At 35.9% G+C, this 19367-nt stretch overlaps 1 protein-coding gene across 1 annotated transcript in view; it reads right to left on the reverse strand.

Annotated features, from left to right (window-relative positions):
- The window catches only part of SLC4A1 (solute carrier family 4 member 1 (Diego blood group)), a 60913-nt gene extending 46998 nt beyond the window's left edge, over positions 1-13915 (reverse strand). Inside the window, exons 1-3 of the mRNA XM_029287347.1 lie at positions 13853-13915; positions 8696-8790; positions 8431-8523 (exon numbers count right to left, since the gene is read on the reverse strand). Of these exons, the coding sequence (XP_029143180.1) occupies positions 8431-8452 (22 nt within the window). The 5' untranslated portion in view covers positions 8453-8523; positions 8696-8790; positions 13853-13915. The remainder of the gene's footprint in view (positions 1-8430; positions 8524-8695; positions 8791-13852) is intronic.
- Positions 13916-19367: the final 5452 nt, after the last annotated feature.

Consider the following 19367-nt stretch of genomic DNA (forward strand, 5'->3'; position numbering starts at 1 on the left):
GTGAGGCAATGAGAACTTTGTTATTTTCACAAAGTGAAATGAGTGTTCTTTTTCTAGTAAATTTACAGTGAACTTTGCATCTCCTTTTTCTTATTCTTAATTTTCATCTGAGAGTAGTGCAAAAACAACAGAAAGCTGTTTTTGTGGAATTTGGAGGGAATGTTCTCTAGTTATAGAGTTATTTAATGAAAGATTGACCTGTTGAAAGAATCACTTATTGAAGTGGTGGCTCTAGAAATCAAATAAATAAATATTGAAATTTCCAATATGAGATAGTTTGGCATTAGTACAAACTTTACTTCTTCATTCTGTTCATTGATTAAAGTTTGGTATGAATTTTGGAGCAAAGAAAAACATGGCAAACAACTTCAATGCTATATTTCTAACTATTTGTGCCAAAATAGGAATAATCCAAGGAAGAAAACTTGGTGCCCTAATGTGGAATGGAATACAGTTGGAAAGAGAGTATCAATATCGCAAGATTTTTCTGACTGGTAAAAATTGTTGCTACTATATAAAATACAATTTAATAATCATAATAACAGTAATTTGTCTAGAAGCCTAAGGAATTCTCAAGTTATGATTCATATAAATTACATCCCCATTTATTTATTTATAGCTTGAGCAAGTGACTGAATCTCTATGACATGCCGCACAATTTACTGTATATCTCCAGGTGGCAAGGAAGACTCTATTTTCAGTGCATCTCTGGGATAAAAAGGAGCACCTAACACTTCCTGCCATTGCCATCCCTTTACACATATTAAAATTTAGCACAGCCATTCTGAATATTTTGCCACTTATTCAATTGCAGTTTTTAAAAATATGGAGCTGTGCAAGTAACCTAATAGCCTTCTCCAACTTGGATGGGATCAAACACCATGAAGCTGGTGGGGAATTATGGGGACTGTGATCCAAACAATTTGTGGTGGCAATAGATTGTAAAAAGCTGAGCTATCCTGTCCTTCTTGTGGGATCCCAATTATTTTTGGCCAGCCATAGAAAATTAGTTATGATATTATTCTGAGTGATTCAGGAAGAACATTCTTAAAAGTCTGCCTTTCCTCTTCTATTCGTCGCTGGAGCAAATCTGGAACAAGAAGTGATATATTTTCACACATATTCAGCCAGTTTGGGAACCATAAAGCAAAACAATGGAAAAGGACTTTTGTGAGCCTGAAATCAAGATCATGCAATTGGCTTTATTTTCAAATTCAGGTTAAAAAAAAAAAGGATCAAGTTGAGGATTTCAGGGGAGAGAGGAAAAGATGAAGTGAATAGAACCTTTCCCCCTTTTCCACTAGAAATGGACTGGTTCTTATTCATAACTGTCTAATAATAGAAAATGTTTGAAAGACTATCTCCAAAAGTGTCCAAAAAGTTATTTTACCCAAAGTTGGAAGAATTCCTTTAATCATTCCCCTGTTTTTTATCACAACATCAAGGCTGTCATGTAGGCCATCATATTTAGAAACAATAAAAAGCACCACTAAAATGCTGCTCTGCAGCAAATACCAAGACTCGTGCAAACAAGCCAATCTACTTCGATACAGGGGAAAAAAATACCAGCAAGAAGAACCATCACTTTCCTTTACAAAATCTTATGTAATGAAGATTATATTCATCATACATGGAAATATTTGCTTTTCTCACCAACCATCATGTCCCACAACATTATGAACTGATAGTACCATACTTATTATATCCTACAATTCTAAGGGGAAAAAATAACTCTTTGTAATGGGATGTTTGTGAAAACCTTTTCACAAACTTTTTCAGGTTTCACATTCCTTAGGTGTGAAAGTGGGGCTTCCAACATTTACAAGCAACTCTACTTTGGTATATGCCCAAATCCCTTATCTAGATTCTGTTCTGTTCTGTTCTGTTCTGTTCTGTTCTACTCTACTCTACTCTACTCCATTCCACTCTATTCCATTCCGTTTCATTCTGTTTCAATTCAATTCAATTTCTCTCTGTCCATATATAATTCAAAATAACAATAGTGTTCTGGGTGACATTCAAATTAAAAAAAAAATCCAGTAAATAAGAAGAATATATTTCCTTCTGCATTAACTATGGAGAAACCCTAAGGATGAAACAGAATAACTCCCAGGGTGGAACAGAAACTTGCATTTCTAGGTTAAACATGTATTTCATCCATTCATAGTTTTTTAAAAAAATTAAAAACGTAGAGCAATATTTCCCATGTTTACATGTTCTAGGCAAAAATGTTTCAGCTAATCATCATATTTGGCTACAGTTTTGCAGATATATTATACTGCATTCTTGTTTTCTTGCAGCTAAAAGACCACCTTTTTATTCTGCACTGATCACACAGATTTCAGCCTGCTTCACCAACCTTACCTTGAAAACAACTTCCACAGTTCGACATTCAAGAAGGAGGAAAAAACCCATGTGAAGTTTTGGCTCTATAAATCCCCTCTTTGGCAACTGCACAAGACACTCTGACTCCACCCTTACGTTCCTGTCACAAGTGGTTCTTGTGTTCATAGTAAATTCATAACCACTTTACGTTTGCTGACAGTAAATATAAGGCGTTTGGCTCTTTTCTGGGTGAGGGGACAAGCCATTAAATGGCTAGAAATCACAGCTCAAGTTTAAAACAAGATTATCCAAAATCAGTCACGTACTTGTATTTGTATGCCACCTATTTAAGAATTCCAAGCAGATTACATTAGGAGCAACATAGAATAACAGAATTGGAAGTGACCTTGGAGGTCTTCTACTCCAACCTTCTGCTCAAGCAGGAGACGCTGTCCCATTCCAGACAAATAGCTGTCCATAAAAGAAATTAAGTTGCTAAATTATACTTGATACTTCTAGTCCATAAAAGCGGCAGAATTGCAGGAGAAAATTTAGCAACATAGAACTCAGTAGAATGAAGACAAGTTAGGAGGGTCCATCTTTTCTGTGAATGGTAGCACCGTCCACTAGATCAGGAGACAGTGAGGGAGAAGATGTCATTCATTCTGGGATCCTTATGCTTTTTGATCTAGCCCCACTGAAGTGTAATTTCTAAAATTTGGAACATTAACTTACTTTACAGAATTGTATCTAATTGCACTAAGTATAAATAAATTATTAAATATTTAAATGTTCATAGATTAATGGCATAATAGAATTGGAAGGGACCTGAGAACCCCCTAAGATCCCCTGCACCTCTGACAGATATCCATTCAGCCTGTTTGAAGACCTCTACCAAAGAAAACTATCCACTATCTGACAACTCTTTCGGACATCTAGCTTGATCTCCTTTCTTGTAATTTTAATCCATTGGTTCTAGTGCTGCCATCTTGGGCAATAAAGTCACGCTGTCAAATTTGCTCAGCAAGATCAACCACTCATTGACAGAGTTTACACTTCACTCTGTCATGGTTTGCTTAACTTTGGCTTGGTGAATAATCTATAACTGGTTGTATATGCTAACTTAAGACCCATGGTTTATACCCTACACACATTCATGTATCAAAACTGATGATTCAGAAAATGGACAAAGAAAATCCAAAATGGTAGTCACTTCTAGTTACAGCCATATGATTTTCCTTCTCTCCTTACTAGCAGGCACAAAGGAGATTATGGATTATGCAAGATTATCATCTTTATTTACATAATTGATGCAGGCAAATTCAGCCATTATTTGCACAGAAATTCAAATTACCTCAATTCAAAATTTTAGTTCTATAGGATTTTTTAAATACACAGAATTATAACTGAAATAGGTATTTCAGTCATCCTATGAATCATGTTTTCCTTCCATTGACCCCTGTTGTCTAAAATTAGTCTATAGTCTCTTTGAGGATGAGATTGGTTTCGTTGTGTTGGCTAATAGCTCTGACAAGCACCATGTTCTGATTCCATTGCTTGGTGGGTGATTCATATGGCCTCCTGTACTGAAATTAAGTTCTAGATAGGAAATTGTGAAGTAGCCTTCATGTTTCTTACTGTCCCTTGATCACACCCACCAATAATGAAAGAATCTGCTTTTAACTGGCTATAAACAGAAACAACTTAAACTCAATAGGGTTTGTCTTCATTTCAAACACAACTCGTATTTATCATCAATAGTGGAATGTTCAAGGAACAGCTGAAATCCAATGTCCTTGTGGGGGACAGATTGCCTGATAAGGGGGCAAAGCTCACTGACTTTCTCTCAGATGGTTACTGTCAACAGGGAAGGGCCAACCTCTACTGGCCGCAACCAATTCACTCAACACAAGGACGTCCATGCTAGTAATCTATCTTTCTAATTAGCTAGGAAGTGTTATGTAATTTTTCAATTGATGATTGCATAATCTTCCTTGAGTTAGAAACCCCAAATTGCAAACTATTTTGATTTAGAAAATCAAACTTTCTCTAAACATTCTTTTTAGTGATTTTCCTCTGCAAAATTGTTCCCTCCATAGCTACTTTTGTTCATTAGGGCTTTCCTACCAGAATTTGTATCAACATATAGCATAGCCCTTTATCTTTTTATAGTGTAGCAGCGATTTTAGTTTTGAAAGTGAGTTGATGGTGCCTACTAAAATTTCAGAAAGAAATTGTTGATCCTGTATCTTCCTTTTGTATTAAACAATATATATAGAGAGAGGGATTTATGATCATTTTTAAAAGCACTTCTTTTAGTTATTTACTAAGTAGTATTCCACACTAATTAACTAGTGTATGTACAATTGATTTGTGAAGATAATGGTTCTGATCATTTCAATGGTTCTGATCATTTCAGTGCAACTTTTAATGCTTCAAAGCACTTCACATATATTATTTCGGTGTAATGTTACAATCATCCACTCTGTTAAGTAGGTGAAGGTATTTTCTTCTGATATTGCAGGTGGAAAACTCAGTCTGAGAATGGCTTGCCTAAAGCTACTTAGTGAGTGAACTTGTGGTGGAAGAAAGTTTCAAGAGGGAAATTCCTGGTTTGCAGCTGAGCCTCTGAGCCCACTACATGCCATTGAAGTTGCCACTGCACACACTCACTTGTGTCCACATGCCTCTGATAGGATTCTGCTTTCCCCATGGATACCCTCTCCAGCCTCCTTCTTTTACTCAGATGATACATTCCCTGGTGACCAGGCCAGGAGCACTGACTGAACGATATACAGAAATTCTGGCAAATGCTCATCTGGTGAACTGAAAATGCAGAAATGAGAAGGGGAGACTATGGCAAGGCTTATCTTGCCAAATAAAATGAGATTGCTGTTTTTCTTATTAGTTGACTCTAGCTTATCTGTCCATCTAGTTCCCAGGCCCCGAATCATACACTCCTAGATCTGCTCTCCAGAGTTCAGTCCTGGATGTGCTGCTGCAGCTGTATGACAATTTACAATATTTTGGCAAGATTGATGAGATTCTCAATAGTTAAACCATCTATTGGATAGAGGTAGGAAAAAAAACCCATTAAAGTCAGTGTAGACACGATTACAGCATTCAAACTTTGTCGGTAACTTTCCTATAAATATCCCTCCCATTATGCAAAGCAAGACAACTGTCTCAGATGGTAGATGCCAGGAGGCAGCAACAGATGTGGAAAATAGAACTTTCTGCACTACACACCCCGCCCTGCCCCTCTTAACGCTCTGGAAGACAGACCGCTGTATGAAAGACAGATAAAATTGCTATACCTGTATCTCCCTTGGGAAAGGAATCAAGCCTAAACCAAACACACTTTTTTACACATACAGTAAATGATAGACTGAAGGCACCATCCTGTAAATCATCTTAAATAGCAAAATATCTTGGTCTAATATGACTGCAAGATTATCATTTTGTACCATTTGGGAAAAAGGATGGAGGCTCCTCTTTGATAATTAGTATTACATAGGATGTTTCCAGCTGCTTTGCTTTTCAAAGATGGTTACAGATTTCTTTTCTTGATCATTGGCAGAAGCACTATGTCACTTTCAGCACGGAAAACTGAAAGTTCAATAGCCATTATGTTTTCAGCCCTTCTCTCTCTTCTATGCTGAATCTCATATCCTAAGCTATATACCAAAATCCAACTTTGCTAGAAAGCAAGTTGAGATGGAATGAAAGTAGGATTTTGGAAAATATTTAATAGGCAAGATGGCAAATTTAACATTATATTCAAAGTGTGCCAGGTTTCATTTCTTTAATTTCTACTGAGGGCCATAGTTAAAATTTAAAATAAAATTGCCACAAATTGGTTCCAAATTTTCCAAAATCTCACCATTGAATGAAATGCAGTAGGGAAATTAAACTTCCTTTCTCCAATAGAACATAAAAGCCAAATATTATTGTCTGATAGTTCTTGTATGTGTGTACCTTGGAATTAGTGTTGATTCCTGGTGACTGCCTGGACAAGTATCTGCAGTTTCCTTGGTGAGGTTTTTTGGAAGTGGTTTACTATAGCCTCTTTCTCAGGTCTGAGTGGGAATGACTCACCCAAGGTCATCTAGCTGACTTTGTGCCTAATGTGATACTAGAACTCATGGTCTCCCTGTTTCTAGCCTGGTGCTTTTACCCACTTCCATCAAAGTGATTTTCAGTTAGTTCTTAAATAATACCAAAAAAATGCTTTTTGGCTTTTGGGGATTAGTGTCTCAAACAACTTCTTTCTTCCATCCAAGCTAATGCACATAATCTTTCAGCCTCTCCTTATTCCTTAAATAGAAATACATGTGTCATTTTATTATGTATATTATTACCTTGCTCTAAGATACAGGGGATTTTTTTTTAATGGTAAAAGCGTAAAGAGCATGCAAGTACTGTCACAGTGGCTGCTGTTTCTATCTCATTGCCAGCCCCCATGTATTAGCCAAGATACAGGCAAAGATTTGGTCTATATATGCTTCTTGCCCATTCAAATAAACAAATATTATATTTTTTCATATAGAAAACTATTATAGCAAGAATATGTTGTTGTCAAACATTTTCAATTTGTTTTTATTTGTAGGCATTATGGATATATTCCCATTTCTGAAAAAATACGCAAAGCAAAACAATCTCCCTCTATGACAACACACAACAGGAAAATATTTTTGTTTACTCCTTTCCTTTTGGGATAATTCTTTACTTGTAAGGAATTTTTCAGCTAGGAGAGCACTCAAAAATTATGGAGAGATTGACAATTTCTCAATACCGCACGTGTTAAGGGCATATTTTTTTTAAAATGGTGGGTAGGGTTAAAAGCTCCAATCCAGACTTGGACTATGATATGGGTGGGGTCAAATAATTTCGGATTTCAAGATAGTCTTCCACAGTGTGCAATTTTTCTTTCTATTGTGAATGAACGGAAAGAGAATAAATGTATAGGCTTTCTGGTTGCCTGCATCGGGTGAGGCCAATGAAGTGGATGCATAGATACATTCTTTTTTTTTTACAATATTTTTTTGTATTTGTAAGTCACCCATTTATTTTAAAAATAACATAATAATGTAATAAAGTCCCCTGGTTGCTTTTGGGAGATGTAAAGATGTTGCCCCACATTATATGGAGTTTACAGGCATGTTCATAGTCTTAGTTATCTTCCCAAACCCATTCTTCATGAATCTGAACCAGCAGCACATTTAGAATCTATCCTTAAGAGGCAAAACTGAGTAAGTAACTTATTCAATCACAGTCCTGTCCAGATGTCACTTTTTTTAACCTCTTTCCAAATATCATCATAGTAGGTCTGTGGGGACCAGATCCAATCCCACATTCCAGAGATTGATCTGAAAGGTCGTTAAACACAGAGCTGATGTACCAATTTTAAGTAAAGGACTATGCATCACTATACACATTACTGGAGGAATGGGAGGGGGGAATTCAGTGTATTAGATTGAAAGGGAAGGACTCAAATATTGTCATACTAAACTGAACCTAATGAAGTTTATATTAGTCATGACTAATTTAAAATCCATTAATTTCACTGGACTTAAATTACCCGAGACTTTTGGCTTCCTGGTATATCATTAAAGACCTCATTTTCTCACAATCTGAAGTTATTGTGCAGCAGCTTCTTTAAAATCTTCAACTGAGATATCTTCCTCTGACTGACAATTGCAGTCGATGAACCTTTGGAAGAGAATGTCTCCTGATATGCTAGCTGGCCTTAAGTACATTTTCCCTTCGTATAGTATTGCTCTCTTTGAGAATCCCTTTTCACCAGAACTAGTTTGCAGTAAGTGACAACTGACACATCTACCATGGGACTCTTGTTTGCTGGAGCAGTGGGCACATTCTCAGATGTCTGGGTATGTGGCTTAGCCTATATGAATATTCCTTTAAAACAGGGATCAACTTATGATCCAACTTCTAAATAACATCTATATTAAACATATTCAAATGTACAAAGTGGAATCCTAAATCCTGCCAAAATTTCTGCAACATCATACAATCCAACAATATACGACAAGTTTTGCCCTCAAAGATTTCTGCTCTTTTCTTCAATTGATTTGAATTACTCACTGTCTCCACTTGCAAGTGACATATTAGACTGTTTCAATGAAGAGTCTCCATACGCCTCCAGGTCAAGTTTCGCCTTAATCCCAGATTCGTAATCTTCCTTTGAGAGGGGAAAATATTAAATACGCTTATAAAAACACATATTAATATTAATGTATTAAGCAATTCATCAAACTTTGATGCTGATTAAATAACAGTTTCCTCCCAATTCAAGGCTTATTTCTGAGATTCATATGCAAGTAGAAGTAACCTATTTTTTCTCTCTCACCTGAGATGCCATTCCCTCTTGGCTTCTGGTCCCTCTTTTGTGTCCTTCTTGTTCTCTTCCTAATGCTCAGCCTGGAGATAACATTCCCTGGTTGACTGTTTTAGTTTGAAATGCAGAAGAACAAAGATAAATTATGAAGTTAGAGACATGGGACCCAGCTCTACCTTCAAGGAAATCGTAGAGCAGATTGCTTGCAATACTCTTTGAGTCAGACCACATAAAACTGACATATTGGGGTACCTTGTGGAAGTAAACAGAGGCAGAAGACCAGAACCATTTCAGTAGCAGTGCCTTGTGACTCCTATGGTGATCATTATATGTTGTTATTGTTGCTATGTCCTGCAATGAATATAACCAACTGAAAACTATTTTAATTCAATTTCTGGTTGCTTCTAGATGGGCCCTCTTCTTGTCAACTGCTCTTCTTCATTCATTTTTTACAGCAGATCCAGATAACAGCATTATCAGCCCATTGCATTCCAGTATTTTCTCTGTTGTTCTCCCAGCTAGGCAAATTTTTATAGTAAAATTGATTTGCAACAGCCTCTCTCATTACATTCAAACAGGCCTAAGCTTTAAAGAAAGCATATACTTAACATTTTAGCCTCTATAGTACAGCCCTTGTGGGCTATAATATCACTTTCTCAAGAGAAAGAATTAGTTTTCTGAGATCAAAATATTTCCCCCTAATTTCCGATATGCAGGTACTGGCTATGATTATTCAGTAGCAAAAGATAGACCACCAGTAGATGTTCCTTATTATTATTATTTTTATTATTATTATTATTATTATTACTATTATTATTATTATTATTATTATTATTATTATTATTATTATTATTATTATTATTATTATTATTATTATTTAAAATATTCTAGATCTGTGCTTTGGTGGTCTTTTTTCTTTTATAACAATTGCATTTTATAATTTTAAGAAAAATTATAATCCATACATATGGATGATATTCAGTGTGTTAAATTGCTTTGAAGCAACATAAAAGGAATACTTATCTACCTATGGTAGATTTCAGGGTAATTTGCCACCTGAAATGCATTAATTAAGCAACTTTGTGACAACCATACACATCAGCATATTTGGTATGTTCTGCACTTGGATCTGATCACAAAATCCTTTCAAAAGAATTGGAATTTCATTACTACAATCAAATAGAGACATATAACACACAGAAATAGACAGACAAGCAGACATTCCTGCGCGCCCCTCCCATGCACATGCGCGCGCACACACACACACACACACACACACACACACAGAGAGACCCTCCAAAAGTTGTAATTATAAATGTAGCAGAAGTGTGTGTGTATGTCTGTGGGGGGGGAGATAAAATACATACTAAGTAATCATGGTAATTCTATTCAAATTATTATTTTATATTTAGACAAAATAGAATTTAGGTTTTTTTCTTTCAGGCTTTTGCCTAGAAAAATTGTGCAGTTGTGTATAAACAGGAGAGAAAGAGGGGAATTTAGAAGACATTCTGACACCAACCCTTTTATTTTAAATGCATTTCTTATAATCCCTAACTGTGAAATTTCAATGTCCACAGTGCCTAGAGGTGAAAGACTGTGTGTTTGTGACATGCAATTCTAATAATCGTTCACTTTGCTGTTACAAAGAAAACAGTGGAGCAGTTACCTCTTTTCAATATCCTTTTTGCAACACTAGGGGGCACTGTAGTAAGAACCGTTGAAACTGCTTAGCAGACTCACACAGTTGCCTTATAATATATTCAATCAGGAGGCAGATATGGTAGCTTAGATATGCCTCACTGTCTTTTCTCTGCAATGCACATTCTAAGTTAATTTACTTTCCTCCTCTTGATTAAATGGCTAAACCATTCTCTTTTTTTTTGTTGCTTCTATCATAACAGTACAGTGATGGTGAACCTTTTAGAGACTGAGTGCCCAAACTGCAACCCAAAACCCACTTATGCATCGTCGAGTGCCGGGTGGGTGTGGCCCATTGGGTGGGCATGGCCCATTGGGTGGGCATGGCTGCAGTGGTAACGGCAGACTTGGTGGGACTAAAAGGTTCAGTCAATCAATTCCAACTTTGCAAGACCTTTTTTTTTCTGCGAGAAGTTGAAATTGACTGATTGAACCTTTTTTTTTTGGGGTACATGGCAGTGGAGGCCTAAAGCGAAAAGATTTTATAAAACCCAGCTGAAGGCCTAGGACTGGGGCAACGGCGCGCGTGCCCATAGAGAGGGCTCTGAGTGCCGCTTCTGGCACCCGTGCCATAGGTTCGCCACCACTGACATAGTACTTGACAAACTTCTTTCGCTTCATTTTTGTCAGTATAATTGCATTCATTTTATGCACAGGAAACATTGTACATTTCCGGTAAATCTGGTAGCAATGCTAAGTTTGGAAGTTATGTTTAAGGATATTTGTCCATCTATTCCTGATCATTTATCACGTTCTGCCCATAGAAGCTCATCAAACTATACGTTTGGCATATTTCTTTCCTCCCCTGAAAATCAGCATCATCCAATAAGACAGGCTTCCTAAGAGTGGAAATGGAAAATGCCATTTTTCTTCTCCCTTACCTAGATCTAAAATCTTTTACTAACTGAGAACTTTTCATTAAAAAAAAATTCATTGTGACTTTCTTATGAACTCGATGACTGCATTTATGATTTCTTTCAGTCTTTGCTTGGCAATCTGAATTCTCATTTTCCTTAACGAGAGAGAGACAGAAGCTCTGTAGGCAGAGTTGTATATCGTGTTCCATTCAGCAATTTGTAGTTTTAAATAATTGCTGATCTGACTTGACATTACCAACAAGTCAGTGAGTTCAGATTAAATTAATAGAGTTTTGCACTACTGCACTACTGATAAGCATTATCTTTCTCTGCTGTGCAGGTTAGGCTGGACCTTATTAAATTGTAAGAAAAAAGGCTGAATTTGGTGGAGATTTGGAAAGGCTTTAGAGAAGCCTTTCCAAACTAGCATCCTTTGGATGGGTTAGACAATAAATCTCTTTCTCTCAGCTACTATGGCCATTGGTATGTTGGCTGAATCCAACCTTTGTAACTCATAAAACCAAGTTTATGCCTTAGTGTGATAAGAAACCCAATCAACTATGGCTTATTCAACAAATTGAGATTTGATTAAAACTGTCTTAGTATGATGTACGAATTAGTACTATGAATTAAATAACTCTCCAGATGTCTATGGAGATTCTCAGTCATCCAGGTCATAGTTATCCCTTCTTCAGCTTCTTGGATGAGAAGCAAAACATCTTCAAAGAAAAAACAAGAAAGTCCAGTTGCCTAGTGAAAAAGCATTTTTGGGATAACTATGACCCGGATGATTGAGAATATCCATAGAAATTTAGCGATGCACTAAGAGCTGAAGAACCTTCTTGGATGAGAAGTAAAACAACTTCAAAGAAAAAACAAGAAAGTCTAGTTGCCTTGTGAAAAAGCATTTTTGGGATAACTCTCCAGACTTTCTCATTTGGGATCCCATGTCAATTGCTGAATTTGTAATTTAAGCAGAGTTTAATATCTGTACAAGCTGGTGGCTGATTCCCAGTCATCTTATAGTGCGAAATCCACTTACAATCATATAAATACAGAGTTGGAAGAGGCCATTTATGCCATCAAACCCAACTCACTATAGGAATCCAAATTAAAGTATCCTGGATAAATGTCTGTCTAACCTTTGCTAGGCAGAGAAGCCCTTCACCCCACCAAATACTTCACCCTCTTATTCTATAAAGTACCACAATTGGAATATAGTTTTCAGCTTCATTATCTTTGCACCATTCTTGCAATCTAATTAATCAATTAATACATAGAGGCAATTAAGAACATCTTTGGGACATCTGTGATATAATTGTCACTATTTCTGTCATCAATTATATGAAGAAATATAAAGAAGTAAGAATGTTTATAACATAAGAACTAATTAATGGACATCAGTATTTGAACACAATCACTATTAAATGCAACAGTATTGAACAATTCCAGTCCTGTCATCTGAGAAATAATATTCCCAAAAGTATAAAAAACACAATTCTAATAACAGAGAATTAATAGAGATTTATGATTTATTTGAAGACATTAGACTTTGAAGTATCCAAATTAATCTAATGTCATAGATTTGGATGAATTAAAATAATTAATGTCTTCCTGTATGGTATTATTTCTGGCTTCTAGAATTCATTGACACAAGATGTGGGAGTGGCGGGTAGTTTATATGAGTTTAGAAATAATTGACAAATTCATTTTTGATAGGAAAAACTATGTCATCTTGAACAGTTTATCAATTTCTAAGAAATATCAAATAAATTATACTCTACAGACACATTTCCAGATTTGATGGACCCTTTATTTTCTCCAGAAACTCAATTTTTGATATTTTATTAAAATATTTTACAGAAGAGACCAGCTCATCATCATATTCTCCAGCTATCTCAAAAGCTCCATAAAATATAATTTAAATACAAAGAATATTTTTTTTATTCATGGTTAGAAACCTTTCTTCCCTTTATTGTATAAACCAGAAAGATAAAAGCTATGCCTTAAGCATTACATAAACCAAGTTCTAAGCATGGGTCTTATGCTACAAGATAGGGATGATTCATTTAAAAGAACAAAATGTTAAAAGAGAAGAAAAGTGTAGCAATAAATCCAAACTAATATGAATTAGCACAAAGTAGATTCACTTTGTTTCAAAACTCAAAAATTCCTAGGAAACTTCTGCAGCTATAAAGCATTCCAAGCACTAATATTTCAAGACAAAGATCAAATAGTTAGTGAAAAAGAAGCTCAAAGGTGATCCTCCATATCTCCTATAATTTTGTTTTATTAATATTAGAATTCTAATCATCCTCACCCAATATGAATTTGTATTCCAATTATCCCTACCCCACATGACACAATGGTGGGGGTGATGGGAGATGTAGTTCAGCAAGAATTGGTTGAGAGGGGCCTAAATCTTTCATCACTGGTGTTTTTGGAGCTACAAAATGCTAACTAAAGAGAGTTCCTCCAGTCCTTCTTACTTCCAAAATGCAGATGATAATCCTTCCTCAATTATTATCCTTTATTTCTACTACAGTTTTTGTCTATATCCTGAGCATCTTTCATTGGCTCATAGAAACTCAAAAACATAAAATTCACTCACCTATTTACTTGCAGGGTATTCTTGATGAGAAAGCAACAAAAATCTAAGCCATGTAGCTTTTTGTTGCTCTATGGAATCCCCGTCTTCTAGTTTCCACCAATCCACAAGAGTCAGTAATGAGATGACAGCATATTCTAGAGGAGCTTCTAAGTCCTGACTCATAGTTAATTCTTTAATCTTGCCCTATCACCTGGCACTTGAGATGCTTCTGGAGGTTCTAGATTCTACCATTTTTCAAGGGCCAGTAAACAACATTATCTTGCATTACCATGTGGTGTTACCTCCCTGCTAACCATCTGTGTCTCCTTGAATTTTCATGGCATGCCCCTCCCATTTTACTACTACTGGCTGTACCATCCTTAGAAATTATTGTAAATGTTGAACAAGACTCAGGAAGTCTATTTCTTTTTCCATAAGTCATATTAGTTTCTCAACTTCATATTTTTAAGATAAGCTTCTTTAAAGGTTTCAAGAAAATTCCCTTTCCTGGTTCTAATGGGATTGGGGAAGAAAGCAGAGTACCTGCCAAAAGTTGTAGCACTCCTTTGGTGAAATGTTTACCAGAAAACTGTCCTATTAGTACATTTCAGATAATGGGGGAAAGACGAGAATAGGTCATGAACTGTATCTCTCTGTACCCCAGTAATTTCAGATGAACTCTCATGGATGCACTTTACAGAACTATTCTTTAAATAATATAAAACATCATTCTCTTTGAAAGAAGGAACAATTCCACCATAGTCTATATACACAAGATCTGCCATGTCCACTCTGTCTCTAAATTATAAGCACAGATCAGATGAGTTCTTATTGTAAAATTGATAGAGATCATTGAAAGAGGGGAAATTCTACTTCCATTTAGCTGATAACTAAAGTATCCTTAAGGATAGAAATAGGTCATTTCTACAAAAACCATTTTTTTTAACAGCCAGCAATAATTAAAGCCATTATCTGTCAACTGTGAAATATAGAGCAATGTCAAGTCTAAGCTTAGACTTAGAGAAGGAGTATTGTCTATGCAGGAATACACCACTCTCCTTTAAGTTGGGTCACCCCAGAAAAGACACCTTATCAGTGTGCCCATTACTGAAAAAGTTTTCCCTGCTCATACATTGTACCTTGTAACATCTGGTATCTTTTGATTTCCATAGATTGATATTTAACTATATAATATATACAATAATTTACAACAATGATTCTTACATGCTCAATCCAAATATTATAATAATGGAACTATATCCCCACCCCAACGGTGCAGGGAGCTTCTCTAAATTTATTACCCAGCTAGATTTCCTGGAGTTTACTTATTGTATTTCACCAGTGAGATTTTTAATTTATGCAAGCAAGATTTTGGAACATTTTTTTTATTTTTGTCTTCATTTATTAACCAACTACAAGTGATTTTATTAGTTTACATAACATTAAGGAACGATTAATGCAATGTAACAATGATAGAGTTGCAAGATAAGAGCATAAAAATAGCACCAGCCTTATTACTTTACATAGGACATTGGAAAGACCTTGTTTTGTAAAATCAAAATCTGTTTCTCCTACTGATGGTACTTTAGGAAGTATCTCTGTTAAAGTACAAACAGCATTAATGTTTTGATTAAATCTGATATTTTATTCTTCCAAACGTGGCTTAGTAATATTCTGGATGTTTCTGCAACTTCTGGTCCCATCCATAATGTCAGAATGGCATTGTTTAAATTTGTTAACTTATTTTCCTGTAGAAAATATTCGCTTTCTGTGCTAGCATCTGGCATCGGAGTAGTACTTAGCTTCCTTCCCAGATAGACAGTAAATTTCTTATCATAGTTCTGACTTTCCCCTGGAGTTGAGGAGGATCTAAGATTAAACATAATAAGTGTTAGCTTCATATATGCACAAATATTTGGATAGGTTCACTGCTCTGTGGTATAATACAGTTAATATGCCTTACAAAAGCTGTGTGACCTTCTGTTGGTGCAGACACAGATATATTACATATATACATGTGTATAAGCATTCAGCCACAAACATGTAGTACATAAGTAGAATTCATGTTATAAGCATATTAGGTACTCCACATTAGAATAAGATGTAATTACTCATATAGAAAAGCTCAGTGAGACTAAATAGGGGAGCCTTTTGGTTCCCATAATTTTATGATTTGTTATAATATCCAATTTATATATCTATGAGTAAGAATGCAGATCCTTCTTTTAGCAGCAGCAGTTATTTAGAGATCCAGCAAGGACAGGATCTTTCAGACCTGTTTAAGCTCTCTAACCACTTAGAATGAATGAGAAGCTAAAAACTGAGAGTGTCAGATGTGGAGACATGGGAGGGTTTTGAACTGACTTATTGTGTAGTTGAGAAAATGCTAGATCACTTTCCCTGAGCATGGCATTCTCTAGATGGGAATACAACCTCCAGACTTTCAGCCACCATCTATACTGACTGAAAAGCATTGGGAATTGCAGTCCCAATCCATTTAGAGCTAATCTGGTTGGGGAAACTAGTTTAAAGAAAGAGCACACAATCTTTCTCTGTCTGAAGGTGGTAATGGCCCTTTGAGACCTACCTGCCAAAAGGGATAAGAAGTCTAAATTTTATTTAATGGAGTGCAAATTTACTCTTAGTTATATTAAATTAGTAAAATATAGTTAAACTACTTTATGTAAATACTAAGTCATTCAGTCAATAAGCATGTACATGCATACCCGTGTGTGTGTATGTGTGTATGAATGAATGTCTGTGTTCTTTAATATTTTTTCCCCACGGTCTCAATGCAGGATGCTGCTCCCTGTGAAATATGCAGCTCTTTCACTGACATTTGCTGGTTATTAGATTGCAATGGACACTAGCATGGAGCACTAAAAATTGAACTTTGTGTTCTTTATTTGAAAGAAATAACAAATCCTATTTCTAGACTTCCAAGATTTAATCTAAAATAGATATTAAATGATACATTAAAACACAAACTTCAAAGAATTATTAAATTTATCATAGCAAAATACACTTGTTAATTGAACATTTTAATATCTCATATAGAGGGCCTTAATATTATTCTCTGTATGGTTAATAATGCTCTCCCAAATTAATATAAAATTCATCTTCAAAGCATAGAGGCTCAGGACTCTTCCATCAGACTTTGGAGCCAGCTATATTCCTGGCCAAAAGCTTTGGGATGTAACAGTTGGATTTTGCATATGCTGTTTCTTCTGACACTGCTGTTATGTGACCTGACAGTTTTATGGAGGCAGTGATGAGACCCAGGAATCAGAGTGGGTGGCATTGAATATCAGATTGACTGAGTCACAGTATTCAATACATTGTTTGGCAGCAGACTTCTTTAACATCTATTTGGCTGAAGTGGATTTCTTCAGACCATTAGAATCTTTGTGAGAAAGAAAACGAGGAACTCTGTCATTGGAGAGTTTTAAAATATGCCAAGAAAACTGGGCCAATGAAATTTCCCTTGTGATATTTGAAAAAAAAAACAACCACCCTCTTACAGAATGATAGGAGGCACCTATTTGGCACCTGATAGCGTGTAGGTCGATGGGGTGGGTTTGGGTGGTGCTTCTAGCTGTCTTTTACAGTGGATAGTGCTTTATGATTAGGCCTATCTCAGAGCATTCCCTCCTTCAGTAACTGCTTTATCTCTCAGTAGACAGCCAGGTCTAGCAGAATCAAGTATCCTCCCTGGTTGCTTCTCCTCAGCTTCTCTGCAACATTGTTGGCACCAATAATCCCTGCTTTGGGATACTGCTATGGGTTAATTTGTGAAAGGGGGAGGGAGGGAGGGAGGGAGGAAGGGAGTTTCCAAATCTTGAAACTGCAAATTATTATAGGATTATCATCCCCATGCCATTGGAGCATGCTAGCTCGACAGGCAAGTATTGTAGATGCAGAATTTTTGCCACATATGAAGGCTGACTGTTAGTTCTCAATGACTGCAAGAAAGACTTTGGGGCCCAGGCTATTATTAAACCTGGATTGCATTAAGAAAAACATAAATGTTAGTACAAGTGACCCAAGTTCTCAGAATTATCCCTTCTAACCCCAGTAATCTAATTCTTGATCATTGTGAATGTTAAAGTAGCCAGTTTTAATTTCTGCTCAGTTTCTGCTTAATTTTCATTGTTGCATTTTTATTGGTAGCTTGATGTGGAAATACTTACATGCATTGCTTCCATTTTATCATTTTAAACAAACTGCTGTTCAAAGCACTGGAACAGATTGGTGGTTTTTCCACTAAGTTAAGTTTTCCATTTAAGTTGCCTTGCTTTATCTAGAACATTCAGCTGACAAAAGCAGAATCCCTCCCTACATCTGAGAGGACTGATTGTTTCCTTATTCTCCTCTTCAAGACATGATGTTATACCAATGCCAACCTGCAGAGAGCAGGAGATAAGAATTAATATAGACATCTTCACCAGTTTACAGCAAATAGCTTAGCCTAGTTTTTTTTGTACAAAGAAAATAATCAAAGATAAAATAAATAATCAAATGTCAAAGAAAAACATTTATGTGTTAAACTGCAGATCTGGGAAAATATTTTGCAGCTCATAAGCCTGATCGCAGGACAATAAATGTAAAGCAAATGAATCTATATTTGTTTTAATCTGACAAGCATTTCCAATTTATTTGATTTTTTCTCTGGTGTCCTGACTTTAATGCAGCCAATTGGTAAAATCACAGGAATGGATTGCCTCTCACTTAATCAAATACCTCTTTACCAAAGCATTAAAATAGTGTTCTTCATAAATGTAACTATTTCTGTTTGAAATGGGTAAATGACCTTTTCACCCAAAGGTTCTGATTTTCAAAAGCAGGCAATATGTACAAAAGGTAGCTTTAAAGACTTGGGATATGTAAAGTGAGAGCACAGCAACTTCCATTATCTATCACTGTTAGCTCTGCTGTGTTAGGGCTGATGGGAGTTGGACTTCAGGGACCTACCAAGAACCAAATGTAGCCCACTGATTATTTACAAGATGCCTTATTAATGTTCTTTAATAATCTGAGAGTTCTCAGGGATTGTCTCTGCATTGGAACAACAGATGTGCATAAACAGTGGAGGAGCTGGAATGGATGGTAACAGTGAGAGTAGAAAATTTTAAAGTTTTCATCAACCTTTCTTAAGAAGTAGCCCACTCTTACTAATCTTTGGTTCAAGAGAGAGTTGGTCATGTTGTCAGGAGCATTTTTAATTTTATACGCCATAAATTAAAGTGTTCTTCAAGATGAACTGAGCCCTGGTGGATTCATGTCTTTATAGTTTCCTTGGCAACAAGAAAATAGTGTTGCCATTTTTCCAGGATGTTTCTCTCAACTGCCCAGTCTAACCTACAATTCTTATATCCCCAATATTTCCACAATTTGAGTTCGAACTAGATCTAATCCTGTTTAGCTTTTTGAGAACAATCAAGGTAAAAGTGAGCCAGAATGAGTGTGAAGTGGATGTGTATAATCAATATGATACAGAATCTTCTTTGTTTCATAGGTATTCCATAGAAGACAAGTA

The sequence above is a fragment of the Protobothrops mucrosquamatus genome, unplaced genomic scaffold (genome assembly GCF_001527695.2).
Source record: "Protobothrops mucrosquamatus isolate PMUCROS unplaced genomic scaffold, P.Mucros_1.0 scaffold1, whole genome shotgun sequence".
NCBI classification, from domain to species: domain Eukaryota; kingdom Metazoa; phylum Chordata; class Lepidosauria; order Squamata; family Viperidae; genus Protobothrops; species Protobothrops mucrosquamatus.